The sequence below is a fragment of the Callorhinchus milii genome, unplaced genomic scaffold (genome assembly GCF_018977255.1).
Source record: "Callorhinchus milii isolate IMCB2004 unplaced genomic scaffold, IMCB_Cmil_1.0 Scaffold10, whole genome shotgun sequence".
Lineage (NCBI taxonomy): Eukaryota > Metazoa > Chordata > Chondrichthyes > Chimaeriformes > Callorhinchidae > Callorhinchus > Callorhinchus milii.
In genome coordinates, this window is record NW_024704751.1 from 8,564,144 (window position 1) to 8,584,430 (window position 20,287).

General features: G+C 51.8%; 3 protein-coding genes across 10 annotated transcripts; 2 read left to right on the forward strand and 1 right to left on the reverse strand.

Annotated features, from left to right (window-relative positions):
• The first annotated feature begins 1,546 nt into the window (after positions 1–1,546).
• On the forward strand, positions 1,547–5,882 carry xaf1 (XIAP associated factor 1). 3 transcript variants are annotated; one of them, XM_007896508.1, is made up of 9 exons: positions 1,547–1,591; positions 2,081–2,122; positions 2,409–2,544; positions 2,653–2,709; positions 3,066–3,258; positions 3,661–3,731; positions 4,372–4,623; positions 4,824–4,899; positions 5,486–5,882. In XM_007896508.1, the coding sequence occupies exons 2-9, from the start codon at positions 2,085–2,087 to the stop codon at positions 5,548–5,550; spliced, it is 888 nt and encodes a 295-aa protein (XP_007894699.1). In that variant the 5' UTR covers positions 1,547–1,591; positions 2,081–2,084; the 3' UTR covers positions 5,551–5,882. The 3 variants fall into 3 exon arrangements, with proteins under 3 accessions (XP_007894699.1, XP_007894701.1, XP_007894700.1); XM_007896510.2 differs by having other exon boundaries at positions 1,566–1,591; positions 5,489–5,882; XM_007896509.2 differs by lacking the exon at positions 1,547–1,591 and adding an exon at positions 1,682–1,934.
• A 202-nt stretch (positions 5,883–6,084) lies between these two features.
• On the reverse strand, positions 6,085–11,624 carry tekt1 (tektin 1). Of its 6 annotated transcripts, none has more exons than XM_042338857.1 (8): positions 11,574–11,624; positions 10,002–10,210; positions 9,010–9,175; positions 8,393–8,521; positions 7,808–7,951; positions 7,460–7,682; positions 6,705–6,901; positions 6,085–6,373 (listed from the first exon to the last, which is right to left on the reverse strand). In XM_042338857.1, the coding sequence occupies exons 2-8, from the start codon at positions 10,189–10,191 to the stop codon at positions 6,214–6,216; spliced, it is 1,209 nt and encodes a 402-aa protein (XP_042194791.1). In that variant the 5' UTR covers positions 10,192–10,210; positions 11,574–11,624; the 3' UTR covers positions 6,085–6,213. The 6 variants fall into 6 exon arrangements, with proteins under 6 accessions (XP_042194791.1, XP_042194794.1, XP_042194792.1 ...); XM_042338860.1 differs by having other exon boundaries at positions 11,457–11,602; XM_042338858.1 differs by lacking the exon at positions 11,574–11,624 and adding an exon at positions 11,392–11,448.
• A 1,236-nt stretch (positions 11,625–12,860) lies between these two features.
• LOC103180686 (tricarboxylate transport protein, mitochondrial) lies at positions 12,861–19,303 on the forward strand. The gene is made up of 9 exons (XM_007896673.2): positions 12,861–13,041; positions 13,985–14,092; positions 14,759–14,858; positions 15,420–15,558; positions 15,816–15,900; positions 16,639–16,743; positions 17,306–17,421; positions 18,023–18,096; positions 18,592–19,303. Exons 1-9 carry the CDS (start codon positions 12,861–12,863, stop codon positions 18,704–18,706), a joined length of 1,023 nt encoding a protein of 340 aa, XP_007894864.2. The 3' UTR covers positions 18,707–19,303.
• The last annotated feature ends 984 nt before the right edge of the window (positions 19,304–20,287 follow it).

A 20,287-nucleotide genomic window follows, 5' to 3' on the forward strand; every position in this document is an offset into this window, starting at 1 on the left:
GCGTGTATTTGTGTGCTCTGTGTTTGTGCGCCCGCGTGCTGTGTATTTGTGTGGGTGCGCGTGTGTGTTCGGAGGAGAAGACAACGGAATTCTTCCCGCGTCCATATTCACCAGAAAAAAAAAACGTACGTCGATTGCTCTGTGGCTGATTTAATCTCAGACGTCGCTGGCGTAGATTAGCTGCCGCATTAACCTAGCAGCCGCCTCGCTGTGACAGCAACCGCCCGCGCAGCAACCAGAAGTGGATCAAAGACTTTCTTAAACGTCTTAGAGCTGCGCGTGTGCGAGTGTGCAGGAGTGCGTTGGGTGTGTAAATGTGTGCATGAGTGTGCGCGCATGTGCGAGTGTGTGTGCGCTTGCGAGCGGAAGTACTTGTGGCTGTGTGTGTGTGAGTGAGTGAGTGAGTGTGTGAGTGAGTGAGTAAGTGTGTGAGTGAGTGAGTGAGTAAGAGAGTGAGTGAGTGTGTGGTCTGAAGACTATCGGAGTGTCTTGTCACAAAGTCCTGAGGTTTCTGGCTTCTGATTTTTAACACGTTTTGTATAGAATGTCACAACGCTGTTTTGTGTTCAACCGTTTTTCCCTCAGTACAAAATAAAATCTGTCCACCATTTCTGTGTCTCGGGACTTGTGCCTGAAGTAAGTGCGCGTGGAATACGCACTTTCTCTCTCTCTCTCTCTGGAGGGATGAACCCTACTTATCCAATTCTGGAAAGCATTAGAGGGCACAGGTTGGCAAGAGCTAAGGCATGGGGGGAACCCAGAGTGTGCGTTGGGGTAACTGCTGGAGTCTTCACCAACTAAAAGCACACAGTTTGCCGCAGCATCTGCAGGCGGACCTGAAAGCAGAGAGGGAGGGAGGGAGGGAGGGAGGGAGGGTGGGTTTGCCCGCTGATGGTTAGCACTTGTCGTGTCAAGAGATAAAGGCTCCGTCATCAACAACCTTGTGTCGTTCACTAAGATCAAAGTGTCAGCCTGACTCGGTTCGGCTCTTCAAACCTCCAGGTCAGGCCTTGGAGCTCAAAGTCTGGACTGACGTCGCAGGGTAGCACTGGGGGGTGGGGGCGACATTGTCCAAGGTTCCGTCCTTCGGATTAAACCGAGGTCCCGTCTGCCTATTCAGGTGGCCGTCAAAGGTCCCGGGGATGGGGTGGGGCGGGTGGAGGGAGAGGGAGGTGAGCGGAGTCTCCTTGGAGCTGGAGTGGCCCCGAGGTGTCATACTCCGAATCAACATCCTCACGATGAGGAGGTTGCCGTCTAATATTAATTGTTGGTCCTGGCTGACGATCTCCCCGATAACACCGGTCACTCGCTTTGTGGCCACAGACACACAGCCACACGGCGTCGGCAGCAGATTTGTGGGACGGAGCGTGTGGTGATCGTCTCTGGGTCACCTGCGGGATTGTAATCAATAAACCTCACCCAGACACCCAGCGCCACTTCCACCCTCCACAGCCTGGAGGGAAAGAGAAAGTGAAAGAGAGATAGAAACTGAAAGGGAGGGAACAAACACCCACACAGAGCCTGGCAGAGCCTGACAGACAGACAGACACACAGACACACAAACAGGCAGACAGACAGAGTTGAGCTCCAGGTGAGAACCGGGGAGGTTTCCGCAACAGGCTATGTGACCCTATCACCCCAACCCTCGCCCGGCTCCACTGTCTCTCCACCCCCCAGAGGATAAAGTTCAAATTCCTTGATCTCACTTTCAAAGCCTTCCAGGGCCTTTCTCCTCCCTACTCCTCAGACCTACGTCTAACTCCACACCAACCTGTCCGTTCCCTCTGCTCAGTGGGCTCCACATCTACCATTGCTGGGTGGGTCTTCAGCCTCTGTGTCCCCACCCTCTGGAGCTCCATCCCACGGTCCCTTTGCCTCCATCCTGAAAATTGTTGGTGTTTTGAGCAGTGAGTGAGCGGCAGGCAGGGTGAGCGGTGAGTGTGAGCGGCAGTGAGTGTGAGCGGCAGGCAGGGTGAGCGGCAGGCAGGGTGAGCGGTGAGCGTGAGCAGCAGTGAGTGTGAGCACATTATTCTTGACAGTAGGTTCTCACTCTTCTGAACGATTTTCCTGTTTCCCCCAGAACGATGGAGGAGTCGGAGGAGGAAAGAGTCTGTGGCAACTGGTAGGAAAGAAGAACATCACAACCCAACCCCATCCTCCCTCTCTCCCTCCCTCCCTCCATCTCCCTCTCTCTCTCTGTTTCCCTCTCTCTTTCTACCTAATTCCGGAGAGTATTAGGCCACAGGTTGGCAAGAACCAAGGCTTGGGGATCCCAGAGTGTGCGTTGGGGTAACTGCTGGAATCTCTCTGCGTCTCTCGCACTTTTGCTCTCTGTCTGTCCGTCTGTCTCTCTGACACACTCTCTTCCCTCTCTCACTCTCTCCATCTCTTTTCTCTGAAACCTCCAGCCACAGATCTGTGAAGAAATCCACTTACACCATCCACGATGCTCACTGCACGCGATTCATCGAACTCTGCCCCCAGTGTAAGGAGCCTGTGCCCCGGGTGGAAATGAAGGAGCACAGAGAAGAGCAACACAGTCAGGTCATTGTCTTGGCGGGTAGTGTGATGGGGGGATTGTATGATGATGGAGGGGCAGTGTGAGGGGAAGGGCCTGTTGTCCATTGTGTAATGGCTGTTCTCTGTGCTCAGGTTCACTGTCCCCTGTGTCACTCAATGATGGAAAAGTGCAAACTGGAGATACACCAGGTTTGTAATCTGAGTGGGGGGAGAGAGGGCGAGGGTTGGGGGCGAGGCTGAGGCAGGGGCTGGGCAGTGGAGTGGCAAATGTGGCTCTGGGATCTGGGTGTGGGGGTCAGGGTTGTTGGTATGGTCAGTGTATGGAGTGGTGACTGGGTCTTTGTCTGGAGTCAAGGGTCGGGGTTATGCTTGGGGTCAGGGGGCTGTGTTTGATGTCAGTCGGTTATGTTTCGGGGTCAGGGTTGTGGGGACGGTCGGTGTATGGGGTTAGGGGCCTATGGTTGTGACTGGGCCTGTGCCTGGGGTCAAGGGTTGTGTTTGAGTCAAGTTCAGGGTGTGTGTCCACGCTGACCATGTACCCACAGAGTGAGCAGTGTGAGGAGAGGCAGGTGAGCTGCCAGTACTGTGAGCTGGAGCAGCCCCACCGGGTGCTGAGGAAGCACGAGGAGGTGTGCGGGAGCCGGACTGAGCGTTGCCAGGACTGCAACAGCTACATCATGTACAAGAAGCTCCAAACACACAAAGACACGTGTGGCCAGAGGCCGAGCCTGGCACAAGGTAGGACCTCACCTCAGCACTGGGAGAGCAGGAGATGGGAGGGCGGACAATTTCCAACCATTTCCTCTGGAATGCTCCTTGAATCCGTCTCTTTCGCTCCCTCCCTCTCCCTCCCAATCCCTCCCTCTGCTTAGCGCTTCGAAACACCTTCCCAATGTAAAAGGCGCTGCAAAATTGTATTCACTGACAAATTGGACAATTTAGTTGGCTTGTGTTCATAGAAACGTAGAAACAGGAGGAGGCCATTCAGCCTCTCGAGCCTGTTCAGCCACTCTGTAAGATCATGGCTGATCTGTACCTCAAGTCCAATTACCCGCCCTTGCCCTGTATCCCTTAATATCCTGACCTAACAAACATCTATCCACCTCAGCTCCTCATTATCTCTGTGTTCATCTACGACAGGAGACAACTCTGAGATTCGGAATGAATCCTGGACGAGGAGCATCCCCGAGGATCTTTTGCTGCAGGACCAGGTCAGTGATGTTTCGAGCTCTGCCAGTGAGGTGCAGGTCGATAGACTGGATCCACCTGTTGGTGGGCCAAACCCAGAGGGTATCAATTGGGTGTAAGTTAGCCAGAGCATCTCATTAGGAATCCCAGAGAAACCCGATCACACAGAGGCTGGTGAGGGTGTGGAACTCACTGCCGGAAGCTGCGTTTGAAGCAAAACCCATCAATGTGTTTAAGAGGAAACTAATGCAGACGTGAGAGAGAGGGGAATAGAGCATTATACAACAACAACTAATTACATTTACACAGCACCTTTCTCGTCGGGAGGATATCCCAAGGCGCTGGACAGTCAGGAATTTGGACCCGAGCTGGAGGTACAGATGAACCATGGGTTCAGGAGGGGTGGGAGGCAAGGGAGGGTGGGGGGGTAGGAGGGTGACCGAAGGGGTGGTCGACAAGGAGGGACTTGAGACGGGCCTAGAAGGAGGGGTGGAGTATAAACACTGACATGGACTAATTTGGTCAATGATCACTGGGAAGCACTGTGAAAGGCGGTTGAGATTCAGTCACAATAAGTACTGTAAGAGATTGGAAGATTCGAATTTCCCCCTCTCCTCCCCACTGTGTGACTCTCTCTCTCTCTCTCCCTCTCTGCCCTCATAGAGGAACGCAGGACTGTACCCCTCTCTGTTCTCGAGCCAAAGTCAGGAGGCCAACAGCTCTGGCTCTCCCCACTCTCCCCCTAGCCCCCTCGCTGCCTCCTCCTCCGCCTGGCCCTCTGCGGAACTCTTCTTCTCCTCCGCCCTCAGCTTCTCAAACAAGACCGCCCGAGTCGGAGGCGATGATATGTGTGAGATTGACTCCTGCTCAGTCTGTCACTGTGCCTTGCCGATCGAGATCCTCCATAAACACGAGGTAACGTATATTATTGTACATTATATGCAGTGCACACAACCATCGTATTTTCTTAGTGATTATCCTCGGGGGTGGAGGTGAGGGAGGCGAGGAGGGTGGGTTGCGGAGGGGAGAGGGGAGCGGAGAGGGGGGCGCGGAGGGACGAGAGGGCAGGAGGGAGCCCCCACCTCTTCCTTCACATTCCTTTGTCTCTACTGAAGGTAAAGTGTCAGCTCTTTGCTGCCCTGCGGAACAAGAGGACGATACACGAAGGCCTGAAGGAGGACAAGTTTCGGGGTAAATATCTGTGGTTTTGAGATGTTCTCGGTGTTTGCTGTACTGTCACAGAGGACGGCAGATTGTGTCATCAAATGAGAAGGGCAGTGAGTGAAGGCAGGAGACTGCAGTGTCGGGTTATTCCGCACTCCAGATCCTCCCACGCCAAGGTCCTTCTCGGTTAGAGAGAGGACGGCAGAGAAACAGGATGCGAAGCAAGAGCGTTAACATGGAGTCCCGTATCGTAGCGGTTACCACTCTCGCCTCGCAAGCCAGAGGACCCAGGTTCAATTCCCGAGCAGAGCGAAAACTTGAACAAGTTTCCTGACTCCACACACCTCTGTTCGCCTACAAGTAGGAGCCAGGTTCTTAGTCGATTGGCAGATCGCTTTCCAGGGGTAATAATCCCCTCAAAAAAAATTGCGGTCGCTCAATCCACTACTGTTCACGGGACATTGCTATGCGCGATTGGCTGCCGCATTTCGTCCACAAAATACAGTCACAGTTTACGATATATTCTTCGAGACGTCTCAACGACGCGATAAGGCGCGATATCAAATGCAAGATTTATTCCTATTAATGGTCAATCTTCATTCCTGATTGTCAGCAGCAAATCCAGCGCTGGATCCCACTGAAGCCAGAGCTGATGAGCCAGCTCACGGCACCTTCTAGCGGAGGACGGGGACTGGAGCAGGACGGTTGGACTTAACCCTTTCAGCGTATGAAACCTTGGATCATGCACGAATTCTGCAGTTCGCTTCAAATCTTGCTGGAGGACATTGCTGTTTTATCGGTTGGCCTATTTACAGATTACACAGTCACTACACTTAGTGTAGTAAATCCTGTGACGCACTTTGAGGTGTCCTCTCGGCTTGAAAGGCTCTATGCAAATGTAATTTGTCGTTGTTGAAAGGCGCTGTGTTAAACGCAAAGATTATCAGTAATTTTAAACCCAATTTTTAAATTACCGGGGAACATGGAGAATAAAACTAAGTGGAATTTTAGGCCTTTGCTATTTTCTCATGGGTGGGGAGGGAGGGGGGCTAGAACAGGCCTACAAAGCTTGAGCCAGGAATGGGGTCTGCTCCAGAGACAAGAGATGGAGCGATAAATATCATATAAAGAGCTACAATCTCTTTCAATCATTTATTTCTATTTCAGAAGAGGTTCATATCTAAACATAATAATAAAGCAATCTACTAATATAACTTAACAGGTGATTGAGGGAACAGCTAATCATGATTGGTTTTAAAGTCAAGTTCATTTTCCTTACACAGAGTTGATCCAATGACAAAATGACTAAGACTAGTTGCTCAGGGCTGTGTAGACTGGGGACTAGAAGTAGTTGACGGAGATGGATTTCCTCAGGTTGCTGTTCAGCACATCGTCGATGTACAGGGTGTTTTCCTTCACCTGAATATCTTCCTCCAATGCCAGCTGGTTCCGCCGTAAGCCCTTCAGCTCCATCTCAGCCTGTCCGAGGGTCTCGCGGAGTCTGAACAGTGAACAGAGGCAACCATACAGTGAGAGCACCTCAGTTATGTGTGCGCGGAGGTACGGTTGATGACTGTGGTGTGTAGGGGTGTGTAGGTGTTTGGGGTGAAACCTAGTAGAAATCTACTAGGGAAGGGAGGGAGGGGGCAAGGCGGAGGGATTGAGGGAGTAATCTACAGTGCAGAAGGAGGCCAATTGGCCCATTGAGTGGGAGAGAGAGTTGAGAAGACAATGGCATGTTGCCCTGCACCACCCAGACCTTGCTCTCTTACTCCCTCACTCAAGTCTGCGTGTGATACCGTTCCCTTCGCTGACACCCTGCTGGAACTCACCTGTCCACATTGGTTGTGATCTCCTGCACTTCACTGATCAGACGGTACTGAGCAGGGTCTCGCACGAGCTCCACGTTGGGCCGCTTTGTCCGAGTGTCCAGACGGGTTTCCGCCAACTTCAGGGGACCCTCCTTATCCATGATGGTCTTTTTAAGAAGATCAATGTTCTTCTCTTGGGCTGCAATCTCACTCAGCACCTAGAGACCAGCCACAGTCAGCAAAACACCACAAACAGGAGAAACCATGGGCGCAGAGGTGATGTGCGAGATATTCTGAGATTCTGTTAATCTTAGAGACTCTGGCAACATGTATGTGCCTACAGATCAGCTGGTGAAAGGTCACCGAGGCTGGGAGTCTCTGGGTACAATTACCAAACACTGGCAAGGACACGGTGCAGTGAGGACTAACCCGACAGGCTTGAAAGGCTGAGGTCAAAGTTGGAATTTCAATGGGGTCAAAGTCCACTCCTGATCCTAACCCCCAGCTCGGGTGCAAATCCTTGACTGTCCAGCGCCTTGGGACGTCCTCCCGACGCGAAAGGCGCTGTGTAAATGTAATTTGTTGGTGGTAATGGCTGTGGTTTGGCCTGTGCTGCAATCGTTGAGTGCCTTTCCCCATCGGGAGAACGTCTCAAACTCTTCACACCGCCAGCTGAGCTGGTCTTGAACTGTAGTGCTGAACCCTATGGCCGGTGTAACTTTGATGGATGGAGATCATGGTTTAGCGCTCACTGGGGAGGAATTCTGGTTACTCACCCTGTTGAGGTGCACTTCCAGTTTGCACTTGGCGTCCTTGGTCTCCTGAATGCGGAATTTGAAGGCGAGATTCACGGCCTCGTTCTGCTTGAGGACGTCGTTGGTGGTCTCGGCGAGGATGCTGTCGATCAGGGAACGCAGAGCCTTGGAGCTATTCTTCTGCTTGTCCGCCTTCACGATGTTGGTGTTGGTGAAATCAATCCACTCCTGCGGGGTGACAGAGCTTCAAAAGCAGAGGCAGAGAGAGAGATGTAGCACGGCTTCATTCCCACCGCCCCCCGCCCTCCACCCCCAAACCCACCCCCGTCATCGTCGTCAACGACAACAAATAACAAATGGCGTCCTCACTTTCCCTCAATCCTGACCACGTTGGCCACGTAGCTGATGTCCGGAGTGTTGTTGGTCATCGAGGCAGCGTAGTCATCCACGGTCAGGGCAGTGAACTTATCCTTCAGGTCCTTTTCCAGGTAGAATTGAGCAGAACGGTTTAACCTAATTTTAAAACAAAATAAGTTCTTGGGTTGCGTTCGAGAGCGATTTTTGTTACCAAAAGACAAAACATTTCCCCCGTCCCCAATTCGAGCAGCAAACGCCTTGTTTCTTTGCCGAGCTGCCTTGTGGAACCATGAAACCACAGCGATCTCGCACGCACTTACATATTGTATCTCCCTCAATCTTCCACCTTGCCGCACTCTCTCCCCTTTTTCAAGTCCCGGCTGAAAACCTTCCCTTTCGACCGTGCTTACGGTCACCTCACCCCCTCTCCCCACCTCCCCACATCCCCCCCCACCAACCAACCCCCTGGCTCGGAGTCAGGCTCCATCACTGTTAAGCCCTCTGAGACGTTACCCTGCGGGAAGGGCGCCCATATATGTGCTGGTTGTTGTTGTATCTATGACTGAACATCCATCCCACACCTGAGCCACTCCTTACCTGATCTGCTCATCCGTTTGCTCGAGGGTCCTCTGTAGCAGAGCCATAACGCCCTGTATAACCTCCACCTCCTTCATGAGTTCCCTCTCCACCTCATCGTGCACCAGGTCGATCCCCACCCGGTTTTCCCTGCAATCAGATAACATCAGAATCAGCCCGACTGCAACAGGCACAAGAAGGTTCTTTGAGGCCCCAATTAAATATAGAAACAGCAGGAGGCCATTCATCCCTCAAGCCTGTTCATCCATTCTATAGGATCACGGCTGATCTGTACTTCAAATCCAATTACCCGCCCTTGCCCTGAAAGGGATAGAGAGGGAGAAAGAGGGAAGAAGTAATTGCAGCTAAAACAATCTACTGACAATATATAGAATTGAGACTGTGTATGAAAGGAAAAGTTTCCATTCCACAAACTGTTGGAAATTGGTAAATTTCCAGCCATTAATCTCTGATATTTAGAAAGATTTACTTGACCAATCTCACTGGTTTGTGGATGGAAAAACTCAAAGCCTTACTGTAAGATTCAGGGTTAATGGCCCAGGTGTACAGCTGTAAGCAAGTGGTTGTCAAATACAAGCCTCACAGTTATTGATCACCGATCACCTTGTGGTGCGTACCGATTTACCAGGCATTGCTGAGCGATACAGAGAGGCTCCTGTAGCTTGTCCAGGGCTTTCAGCAGACGGGTCTTTTGTGCCAACAAGAGGTCATTCTCGATGATGAGCTCATCAAGCTTGGTGTTGAGCTCTTTCTTCCAGTAAGTGATCTCTTCGATCCGCTGCTCTGTAACAGGGAGGATGGGGTAGTGAGCTCAGACTCAGGCAGCTAAGGCCATCAGCCCTGATCATTGTCTCAGCAGCTCATACCAGTCACCAAACCCGGCCACGGTAATTAACATGTTGCCCTCATTGCTCAGTTACAGAGATCACGAGGCCTTGATATTTAATTAATCGTCAGTCTGTTCAAAAAGAGAAGGGAGTTTCTCTCTCCTGGCGTCCAGCCAACTATCCCCCCAGATAAAATTGATCGTTCATTCACTTCTTGGTTCTTTGTGGGGATATTGGATGCCATGTTTGCCTACAAAATAGACAGTCACCACACTTTACAGTATATCCTGTGAAGCACTTTGTGACGTCCTCCTTACATAAAAAGCGCTGTATCAAACGTAAAGCCTATAATGTATATGAATCGTGGCTGTGCAATGGGATGGGAATCTTTTGCTGTTTTTACCTACGCAGTGGTATGGAGTACCACAGACCCACCCAACACACTGCACCCTACGATGGTCACACATGGGGGAGCTCCACATATTTCTCCGCGCTCATTGCGAATTGGATGCCGAGGAGGGACAGTAACTTACCTCTGATTACAGGGGGGAGAACATTGATCAGAGAGCAACAATTTGCTTCTTTAGTTGAATGGCTATTTGTCACTATGTCATGAGCAGCTGAACTGTGATCCACTGAACAGCCTGACTTGAGCTTCCCAGGTCTGGCTTTAGTGCGCAGAGCGGAGGAACTCTCTATAGCTCCCAGCCTTGTTGGTGAGTCGGACAACAATTAGTCTTCCTGTGAAATACCGAGAGTAAAATGGGGATGCTGTTTGTTACCGAGTTTTTTGTTGACGTCTCTCTGTGTTTTCCTCGTGGTGTTCTCGATCTCATCCACCAGCCTCTCGCTCTCTGCAACCAACCGTTCCGAACGGGACCTCTGGACCTCTGCATTGTTGTAGTGGGTCTTGTTCGAGTAGTTCCATTCCTGGGGCAAGAATCTGATGGGCGCCTTGACAAGTTTGGCCATGACGATGACACCTCCGGCACTGCAAGGTAACGGCAGCAATTTCAATCTCCTGCTACATGTACATCCGCCGAGAAATGACACGCGGTGTAGGAGTGGGACCGGAAAATAATAACAATAATAATCCTCGCGTTCGATATGGCGCCTCAGCTGCTTATCAATGCAAAATGAGTGGTTCTCTTTGATCGAGTCGTTCATTCACTTACAAACACACGGTCACTCCACTTTACAGTAAATCGTGGACCTTGGGACGTCCTCCCGAAGTGAAAGGCGCTTAAAAACCACATACTTATTATTATTTATTCAGGTCACAACTACCCCCACCCCACCCTCCCCTCCACCCACTCCGGTCACTATTTGAAAGAATGGTGAAGTCTTTCCCCCCAATTAAAGCAGTTTATCATTCAAATTCACCTCCTCATTCAAATTTACCACCAATTCCAAATGACTGGCTTCTCATCTCACAGTTCCTTGTGGGGCATCACAGGACTGTACATCCGCTGCTGCGTCTGTCTGCGTTCAGTTTCATTTCCAACCCGCGTCAGTTCGAAAAAAGGCTCCGAGACGTCTCAGTCGTGCGAAACCTTTTGCAAGTTACCCGCCGGACTTGTTAGCGAGCGCGTTTGGTTCCTAAACAGTTCCAGCACAAACAGAGAAATCCCCGACCGGTTCGTTTGAGGCCACGGTGCAGAGCGCAAAAAAAAAAAAAAAAAAACACCTCGTCTGCCCACTTCAGCCGTAACGTACTGGAGGGGTTTACGCCCCTCAAACTACCACAGTCGATTCACTTTGCAGTCTATTCCGCGAAAGCACTTCGAGACGTCGCCACGACGTGATAAGTCGCTGTGTCAAACGCGAGGATTGTTATCGTTATTATTATTACTAACCTCTTAGCACATTCGCCCACCCCTTCCCCTCCCTCCCACCTCCCCCCCCACCTCCCACCCTTCACCTGCCCCCACCCCCCTCCCCCTTCCCCTACCTCCCTCCCACCCCTTCCCCTCCCTCCCACCTCCCACCCTTACCTGCCCCCACCCCCTCCCTCCCTTCCCCTACCTCCCTCCCACCCCTTCCTCTCCCTCCCACCGCACCTCCACCCTTCACCTGCCCCCACCCCCTCACCCCTCACCCTCCCCATCACCCCTCCCCCACCCCCTCACCCTCCCTTCCCCTCTCCCTCCCTCCTCCCCCCCCACCCTTCACCTGCCCGGTGAGTGCGTGTCCAAGGCGGGCGGGCTGTCTTGCCAGCACCAGCTCCCGAGCCCTACCTGGCACCTGCCCGGCCTGGCAGCTGCCTGGCCCGGGTATGAGAGGCCTGACTGCCCGCCCCAGGGCCGGGCAAGGCTGGCAGGAGGGCGTCACTGCCCGGAGCGGCACCCACTTGCCTGCTTGCCTTCACTCTGCCCTCCCGGCCCCGCCCAGCGCATCAACACAACGTCGCCCTTGGCAACCGTCTCCAGGCGACGCGTCGGGCGCGTCGTGCGTCGTCTCCATGGTTACGCCGCAGCAGCGTCTCCCGCCCCCTCACACCCACACACCCACACACCCGGGTCTCTCCTCTCAGCTCCTTCTTCCTCCCACCGCTGGAGGCGCTGTGGCGCTCACTACACAGGAGCCACCAGGGGGTCTGTGAGCCTCACTCACCCCATATACCCCCTCCCCACCCCCTCACTCACCCCATTTACCCCCCCACCCCCCCACTCACCCATATACCCCCCCACCCCCTCACTCACCCCATATACCCCCCCCACCCCTCACTCACCCATATACCCCCCCACCCCCTCACTCACCCCATATACCCCCCCACCCCCCCACTCACCCCATATACCCCCACCACCCCCTCACTCACCCCATATACCCCCCCACCCCCTCACTCACCCCATATACCCCCCCCCCCCCCTCACTCACCCCATATACCCCGCACCCACCCCCTCACTCACCCCATATACCCCCCACCCCCCCACTCACCCCATATATACCCTCACTCACCCATATACCCCCACTCACCCCATATACCCCCACCCCCCACTCACCCCATATACCCCCCCACCCCCTCACTCACCCCATATACCCCCCACTCACCCCATATACCCCCAACCCCTCACTCACCCCATATACCCCCCACCCCCTCATTCACCCCATATATACCCCTCACTCACCCCATATATACCCCTCACTCACCCCATATACCCCCACTCACCCCATATCCCCACCCCTCACTCACCCCATATACCCCCACTCACCCCATATACCCCCCCTCACTCACCCCATATACCCCCACCCACCCCCTCATTCACCCCATATATACCCCTCACTCACCCCATATATACCCCTCTCTCACCCCATATGCTCTCTCTACACACACCCACAGCCCCCTATCTCCGTACAAACCCCATATATACCCTCCCACCATCCCATCACTCCCCCCCCCCCATAGCCCACTCTATCTCCACGAACAGACCCCCCCTCACTCACCCCACATACACTCTCATTCCATACTAACCCCTCACCCCACATACACTTACCCACCCCCTCCCTCACTCCCTCCGTCGCCCTCCCTCTCCCCATTAACACACCCTCAATCACTCCTTATCGTACACACTCAATACCCCTCACTCTCCTCTTCCCCCCACCCAGCCCCCCAACCCATCCCCACTCCCTCTACCCCCGCAATGTCCATCACCGAGCCTGGCAGCGGCCAGTGCTCCATCAGGCCGAGAATGGGTGACCTCCAGCCGGTTCGAGCCCCGGCAGAGCCCGGGGGGGGGCAGGGGCAGGGGGGACACCTGGCCGCAGCAGCACCTGCAGGCGGCGCTCGGAAGCCCACACACCTGGGCAAAGCCATCCTGGCAGGTAACACGAGGTTTGGTGCCCACCACCAGCTGCCCTGCACCCCCTCCCCCCCACCTTTACACCAGAAACACCGACAGGAGGACAGACCAAGGCTTGCTCCGTGCCTGGCATCGGGTAACATTAAAGCCACAACAAATAAAGACTTGAAGTGTTTACTGAATGCCCTCCATAATACTCCCCAGTATCCCTCATGTACTGAGCCCGACTTACACCCCATACACACAGTGCCCCAATATACATACAATAATAATAATAATAATAATCCTTGCATTTGATATAGCGCTTTTCACGTCGGGAGGACGTCCCAAAGCGCTTCACAGACCACACTGTAAAGTGAATTGACTGTATATTTGTGGGCGAACGCGGCAGCCAATTGCGCACAGCAATGTCCCACAAAGTGTCGTAGATTCAAAATGACCAATTTTATTATTGTTTTTGGTTTTGGAGGGATTATTATTAGGCTCTGTGTGGAGTAAGGAAACTTGCCCGAGGTTTCGCCCTCTGCCTGGAATTGAACTCAGGTCTCTCGCTTGCAAAGCGAGTGCTCTAACCACTGAGCTACAGGACTCCAGATATTCCTCCATATATTGATACGACAATGCAGCACTCCCCCTCTCTATCCCCCATTCTCCCCCTCTCTATCCCCCCCTCTCCCCCTCTCTATCCCCCCCTCTTCCCCTCTCTATCCCCCCCTCTTCCCCTCTCTATCCCCCTCTCTCCCCCTCTCTATCCCCCCCTCCCCAGTGCTACACTGGAGTGTCAACCTCGACTGTGAACGTGGGGGCTTGAACCCACAACGATCTGACTCAGAGGCCGGAGAGCTACCCAGTGAGCCGGGCTGAGGGATGAATGCTGTACAGTCGTGTGGGGCAGCGAGTTGGTTTGAATACTGCAGTTGTGTCCACAAGGTCTCCATCATCCCACTCCACTTCTGTTGGCGCAGGTGGAATTGCCGGAGGGATCGAAATCTGCATCACCTTTCCCACGGAGTACGTGAAAACACAGCTCCAGCTCCTGGATCGAGTGAACCCTTCACGTTCCTCCGGCATCGGTAAGGAACCGTCCCTGTTCACAGGCTCACACAGCTGCGTGGTATTATAATAATAATAATCATAATAATCCTTACATTCTACATAGCCGTGTTACGGTCTTCGAGACGTCTCAAAGCGCTTCACAGGGCATACTGTGAAGTGAATTGATTGTGTCTTTTGCGGGCGAAACGCCGCAGCCCAATTGCGCACAGCTGTGTCCCACAAACAGTCGTGGGTTGAGCGACTACATTTGTTAAAAGGGATTATCACCTACGAAAAGTGGTCCACCGACTAACAACCGGGTTCCTACGTATTGCTGGGCAGGCGGGTGGAGTAAGGAGACTCACCTAAGGTTTCGCCCTGCCCCAGGAGTCAAGCCCGGGTCCTCTCGCTCGCGAGGCAAATGCTCTAACTGCTACACCGCAGGAGTCCCAGCGCTTTGATGGGGAATGTGCCCATTCAGGCGTTACACTGCAGCTTACTAGAAAGCAATGCCACAGTCTGACTGATACAGGTACCCAAAACTGCAAGCGCATCGGTGGGGGATGCTGATGCCCTTTTTAATGGGGTGTTCGGTGTGTTGTAAAATAGGGTTGGAATTAGGGGCAATGAGTCCCATTCCCTCCCCGCTACCGCCCCTCGCCCCGATACTTGCTGAAATAAATTTTAGGCTGTTCCCTTGGCAGGTGACATAGTGAGCCGGACAATTCGGGATCACGGGGTGAAAGGGCTGTACAGAGGCCTCAGCTCCCTGCTGTATTTCTCCATCCCCAAAACCGCAGTCAGGTAAGCGACCCACGCAGCAGTCAACGCGGAGAGATAGAAAACGGATGATCCAACACAACACAAGAAAAGCACGTGAAATCAACAGGAAAAATCGCATCTTAAGATAGTGCGGCAGCCTGACTCGGATAGCACTCTCCACTCCGAGTCAAAAGGTTGTGGGTTCAAGCTGTACATCGATCGGGTCTTTGAGTTCATACTCTAGGCTGATGCTTCAATACAGTGCTGGGGGTTTGCTGCACACATTACACGCACACACTACACACTACACACGCACCACACACATACACACTGCACACACACAGGATGTAAATGGAAACACCAACACGGCAGCAATACTGCTGCTCACCTCAAAATAAGCTGCTTTTTATGTCATTTTCTCTCGGGCTAGAATTACAGTGTCAACAAATCTGTTGGGAAGATTGAGAATTGCTCAGCCACTGTTTGCTGTGTGATCCGCAACCCTATTTTTTACAAACACCGAACACCCCATTACAAAGGGCATCAGCATCCCCAACCATAATCGCTCACCCCCGCCCCGCTCTCTCTCTCCCTCTCCCTCAGGTTTGGAACATTCGAGTTCTTGAGCAATCTGTCTCGGGATGCCAGCGGGAAACTGAGTAACACACAGAGCATGATGTGCGGGCTTGGAGCCGGGGTCATGGAGGCCGTGGTGATTGTGTGTCCCATGGAGACCATAAAGGTAACAGGGTGTCCCATGGAGACCATAAAGTCCTCACTGAGGGTTTGCACTCAGTGACTGAACAGTATAAAGTGCTTTGTAATAACCCGGGTTTGTTGGTTGCAAGTGTCAGCCTGGCTCAGTTAATATTAATAATAATAATAATAATCCTTGCATTTGATCTAGCCCCTTATTACGTCGTAGAGACGCCTCAAAGCGCTGTGTATTTACAGGACCTTTATTTGAATTCTCACCTCTGTTTTTCTCTTCTGTACCAGGTGAAGTTTATACACGACCAGTCGTTGACTAAACCCAAATATCGTGGCTTTTTTCACGGGGTCCGAGAGATTATTTTGGAAAAAGGTGGGTCTCGCTCACTAACAGTCGGAGGGGTGTGTGTTTCAGAATTGATATCAGCCACGTCGACAATAATGATAATCCTCGCATTTGACATAACGCCTTATCACGTCGTTGAGTGGATTGACTGTGTATTTTGTGAGTGAAACACAGCAGCCAGTTACACACAGCAGTGTCCCACAAACAGCCATGGAGTGAGCGACTATTTTTTATTTTGGGGGGTTGTTCGCTAGGACTTATATATATATATATATACATACACGATATACTATGTAGCACCCTCCGCCCCACCATCAGAGGTCGGGCTTTCAGCCACTATGCCTCAAAACTCTGGAACATTCTCCCTCAATCCCTCCGCCTTGCCCCCTCTTTCAAGACCCGCCTGAAAACTTTCCTCTTTGACCGTGCTTACGCCACCTCCCCCCTCCCCCGGTCCGCCACTGTTAAGTGCTCTGAGACCCTACCCTGCGTGGAGGGCGCTATGTAAGTGCAAGTTGTTGTTGTTATAGGGCACCGAGAGAGAGAGAGAGAAACTCTCTTCTCTTTTCAAATAGTGCCATGGGATCCATTCATTTTCAAGATGGAGGTGGATAGATATTTGTGAGTCAGGATATCACGGGATATGGGGCAAGGGCGGGTAATTGGAGTTGAGGTATAGATCAGCCATGATCTTATAGAATGGCGGAACAGGCTTGAGGGGCTGAATGGCCTCCTCCTGTTTCTATGTTTTTCTTTTGTTCTCAGGGTTGCGAGGAACTTACCAGGGACTGAGCGCCACGATCCTCAAACAGGGCACAAACCAGGCCATCCGCTTCTTCGTGATGACCTCGCTACGTAACTGGTACACAGGTGAGAGGTCAGCGACCCACCCTGGGCCTTCTCGGTCTGAAGTCCCCACCGGGCGCGAGGTGTAGACGTAATCCTTTTGTTTCTCAGTCTCAGCGTGTGCAGGAGTTAAATTCACATCCTATAATAATAATCTTTGCATTTGAAATGACGTCGTATCGCGACTGTTTGTGGGACACTGCTGTGCGCTTTTCAGTATATTCTGCGGAGCGCTTTGAGACGTCTCGAAGACATGATGAGACACTATATCAAATGCAAGGATTATTATTATCATCATCATCCGGTTATCGAGACATCTCAGGCTGCCCGAAATCAGTACCAATTTATTTCAACTTTAAAACATGTTACAAAAGTAGGAAGCACACAAGTAGATCTGGCCTTTTACTTTTCTTTAAAGTTATAAAGATGTAGACTTAAAAAGTATCTGCTGTAATTCCATGTATTCTCTGTTTCTTATGCTGTTCACCCCCTCCTATCCACGCACCCACCCCCCACCAATTCTATACTCTCCCTTCCTCAGCCATCCATTTCCTTGATGGAGCTGTAACGTACTCTCTGCCTGTAGGTGACGACCCACACAAAACCATCAACATGTTGGTCACAGCGATATTCGGAGCCAGTGCAGGAGCGGCCAGTGTCTTCGGAAACACACCCCTCGATGTTGTCAAGACTCGGATGCAGGTTAGAAAGGAGTTAATCCAGTACTTTACCCTGAAGATTCCCGCTGGAACTCCCGACTACAGTGATGTGTATGTATGAATGTGCACATGGCAGGCGAGGCCAGCAAAGCCACAGTAACTTACTTTTGCTCGTGCCTTACAATTGGATCAAGATGACCTTTCAGCATCACACGTGGCACAATGTCGATACCATAGCGCAGTGAATACATTAACAATAATAATAATGCTTGCATTTGATATAGCGCCTTATCATGTTGTTGAGACGTCTCAAAGCGCTTCGCAGCTGTAAAGTGTAGTGACTGTGTTTTGCGGGCGAAACTTTGCAGCCAATTGCACACAGCATTGTCCCACAAACAGTTGTGGATTGATATCAACCTCCACCTCTTGATCCCAACCCTCCAGCTCAGTTGCAAACCATTGACTGTCCAGCGACTTGGGACGTTCTCCCCATGTGAAAGATACTATACATAGATTTGTCATCGTCGTTGTATTAAGGATGGACGTGGGGCTGTTTTACACAGCCTCCACAGAGTGAGGCTTTGTCCAGGCGGGAGGGGTGGTTCTTGGCCCTTTTGTTTTCATCTCTGTGGTTTTTGATGCAGAGTCTGGAGTCCCACAAGTACAGGAACACGCTGGACTGTGCGATTCAGATCCTTAAACACGAGGGTCTTTCGGCGTAAGTAAAATGGACCTTAGATGCAGTGTATTACAGCAAGGCGCTGAGTGCCAGATATAATAATAATAATCCTTGCATTTGATACAGCCTCCTATCACGTCTTCAACACGTCTCAAAGCGCTTCACAGAATATACTGTAAAGTGTACATTTTGTGGGTGAAACGCGGCAGCCAATTGCGCATAGCAGCGTCCCATAAATAGTCGCGGATTGAGTGATCAAATTTATTTATTTACTTATTTATGAAAGGGATTATTACCCCCGTAAAACCGATCCGACAGTCGACTTAAGAACTGGGTTCCTACTTACTGCTGGGTAAACCGAGCGAGGCGTGCGGAGTAAGGAAACTTGCCCAACGGTTCGCCCTGACCCGGGAATCAAACCCGGGTCCTCGCTTGCGAGGCGAGTGCGCTAACCACTCAAACTACACAGGACTGCACAATTATCTCCATCCACACATCTGCTAAGGGGCTATTCTGTTTCCTGTTGCGCTGCAGGTTTTACAAAGGGACGGTCCCGAGGCTGGGCAGGGTGTGCCTGGACGTAGCAATCACCTTCACTATCTATGAGGAAGTCGTCAGAATTCTGAACAAGGTCTGGAAACATGACTGAGGGAAGTTAGCCCGTCCCATCTCTCTCTCTCTCTCTGTATCAGGATACACACCAGGCTTTGGTAACAGACTAATGGGGGACATAGGAAATGGGAATTCTTTTGAGTCTTGTGTGGGGGGTGGTAACAAGACTTTGTGGTCACCCTGTACTCTAATTCCAATTCCATGCTTTCCCCTCCCGGACACTTTATGTTGTTATTTCTTCAGATGTTGCTCCAGTTTAAATGTTCTCCCTTTAAATGTTCGGTCCTGGCCTGTGGCAAAACAAGCCACAAACCAGTGGATTTCCTGCAGTTCCCAGAGCCCTGTCCCACTGGGAAGGGACTGACTAAAACTCACTTCACTGCACTCAGCACCACTGCCTTTACTCTGCGTTGGCAAAATGTAATTTTGTAATGACTTTACGGTCGCTCTTAATTCGTATTTTACTCAATCAATGTGTTTTATTAAAAGTTTTTATGTTTTTTTAATGCTTTATATTTAAAGAATGAAGTAACGTGGCTGTCCACTCACCAACTACATGTTGAAACTTCCCAGTGTCAGCGCTAGAATGCGCACTCTCTCTCTCTCCCTGGAGGGACACACACTGCTTACCTAATTCCAGAGAGAATTAGGCACAGGTTAGCAAGAGCCAAGGCTTGGTGGGGGGGGGGAACTCCAGACTGTGTGTTGGTTGGGAGTAACTGCTACCCAGGGGAGTCTTAACCAGCTAAAACCGCACATAGCTTGCCATTGATATCGCTGTCTGGCAAGCTTGCCCGCTGTTTGTCCAGCAAGGACCACCCTATCCCTTAGGGCTTTGGCTTGCAGGGTTAACAGAAACTGAGTGGAAAGAATCCCTGCTCCCAGTGACTGGTCTGCCCTTCCAAGGTGGATTCCAGGCGCTGTATGTACGATCGTGTGATCACAAACTCGGGAACTCCAGGTCACTCCTTCCAGCAGCTGTCACCCCGAGCCTCAGAGTTTCCTCATCAGCAACCTGGCGGGGCATCTGCCTTCAGTGCAGAGGGAGGACCTTTACTGGACACTTGTGACGTGCTAACATCTCCTCAGTTTGCCATTACGCAGGGACAAAATCCACTGGAATCACTTTTGCCACCAGATGGAGCCCGCGTGATGCCTTTGACAATCTATTTCTTGGCCAATATTTTAAAAGGTCATGCGCTCTCCTCGCTGTAACCCCGCCTGGCCGGCAGGTGCTGACTCATGCTGAGGTTTCGTTTCAAAGGACTTGGCACACCCTCCGTAGCCATTCTTCGTGCATGAGCCCAGACACGATATCCAATCCTGGGGCATCTCAAGTCAAGCCCAATCCTGTCCTCGCTCCATATCCAGTTTGTGAGCAGCACTGAATAGCAGGAAAGCTGGTGGGTTTCTGTCCCCTCCCTCCCTCCCTCCCTCCACCCCCCACCCCCCAGCCCAGGAGCAACCGGCCCTATTGTTCTCAATCCGCCCTTCCTTTCCTCAAGGTTTTGACTCTATGTTGCCGTCTGCATGCCCCAGAGCAGGAGGCAACCTCGACCGCACGGCCGTTCTTAATTAAAATAATAATAATCCTTACGTTCGATAATAGTTGTCGTGA

Bases quoted from the DNA above. Each gene is read 5' to 3' on its own strand.
- xaf1 (XM_007896508.1), top strand. From the start codon at position 2,085: ATGGAGGAGTCGGAGGAGGAAAGAGTCTGTGGCAACTG. The intron at 2,123-2,408 runs GTAGGAAAGAAG...TGAAACCTCCAG, and splicing joins GAAAGAGTCTGTGGCAACTG to CCACAGATCTGTGAAGAAAT. The intron at 4,624-4,823 runs GTAACGTATATT...TCTCTACTGAAG, and splicing joins AGATCCTCCATAAACACGAG to GTAAAGTGTCAGCTCTTTGC.
- tekt1 (XM_007896512.2), bottom strand. The intron at 7,952-8,392 runs GTAAGGAGTGGC...TTTTAAAATTAG, and splicing joins CAAACGGATGAGCAGATCAG to GTTAAACCGTTCTGCTCAAT. The intron at 6,374-6,704 runs GTGAGTTCCAGC...TTCACTGTTCAG, and splicing joins ATCACAACCAATGTGGACAG to ACTCCGCGAGACCCTCGGAC.
- LOC103180686 (XM_007896673.2), top strand. From the start codon at position 12,861: ATGTCCATCACCGAGCCTGGCAGCGGCCAGTGCTCCATCAGGCCGAGA. The intron at 14,093-14,758 runs GTAAGGAACCGT...TTCCCTTGGCAG, and splicing joins TTCACGTTCCTCCGGCATCG to GTGACATAGTGAGCCGGACA. The intron at 15,901-16,638 runs GTGGGTCTCGCT...TTTTGTTCTCAG, and splicing joins AGAGATTATTTTGGAAAAAG to GGTTGCGAGGAACTTACCAG.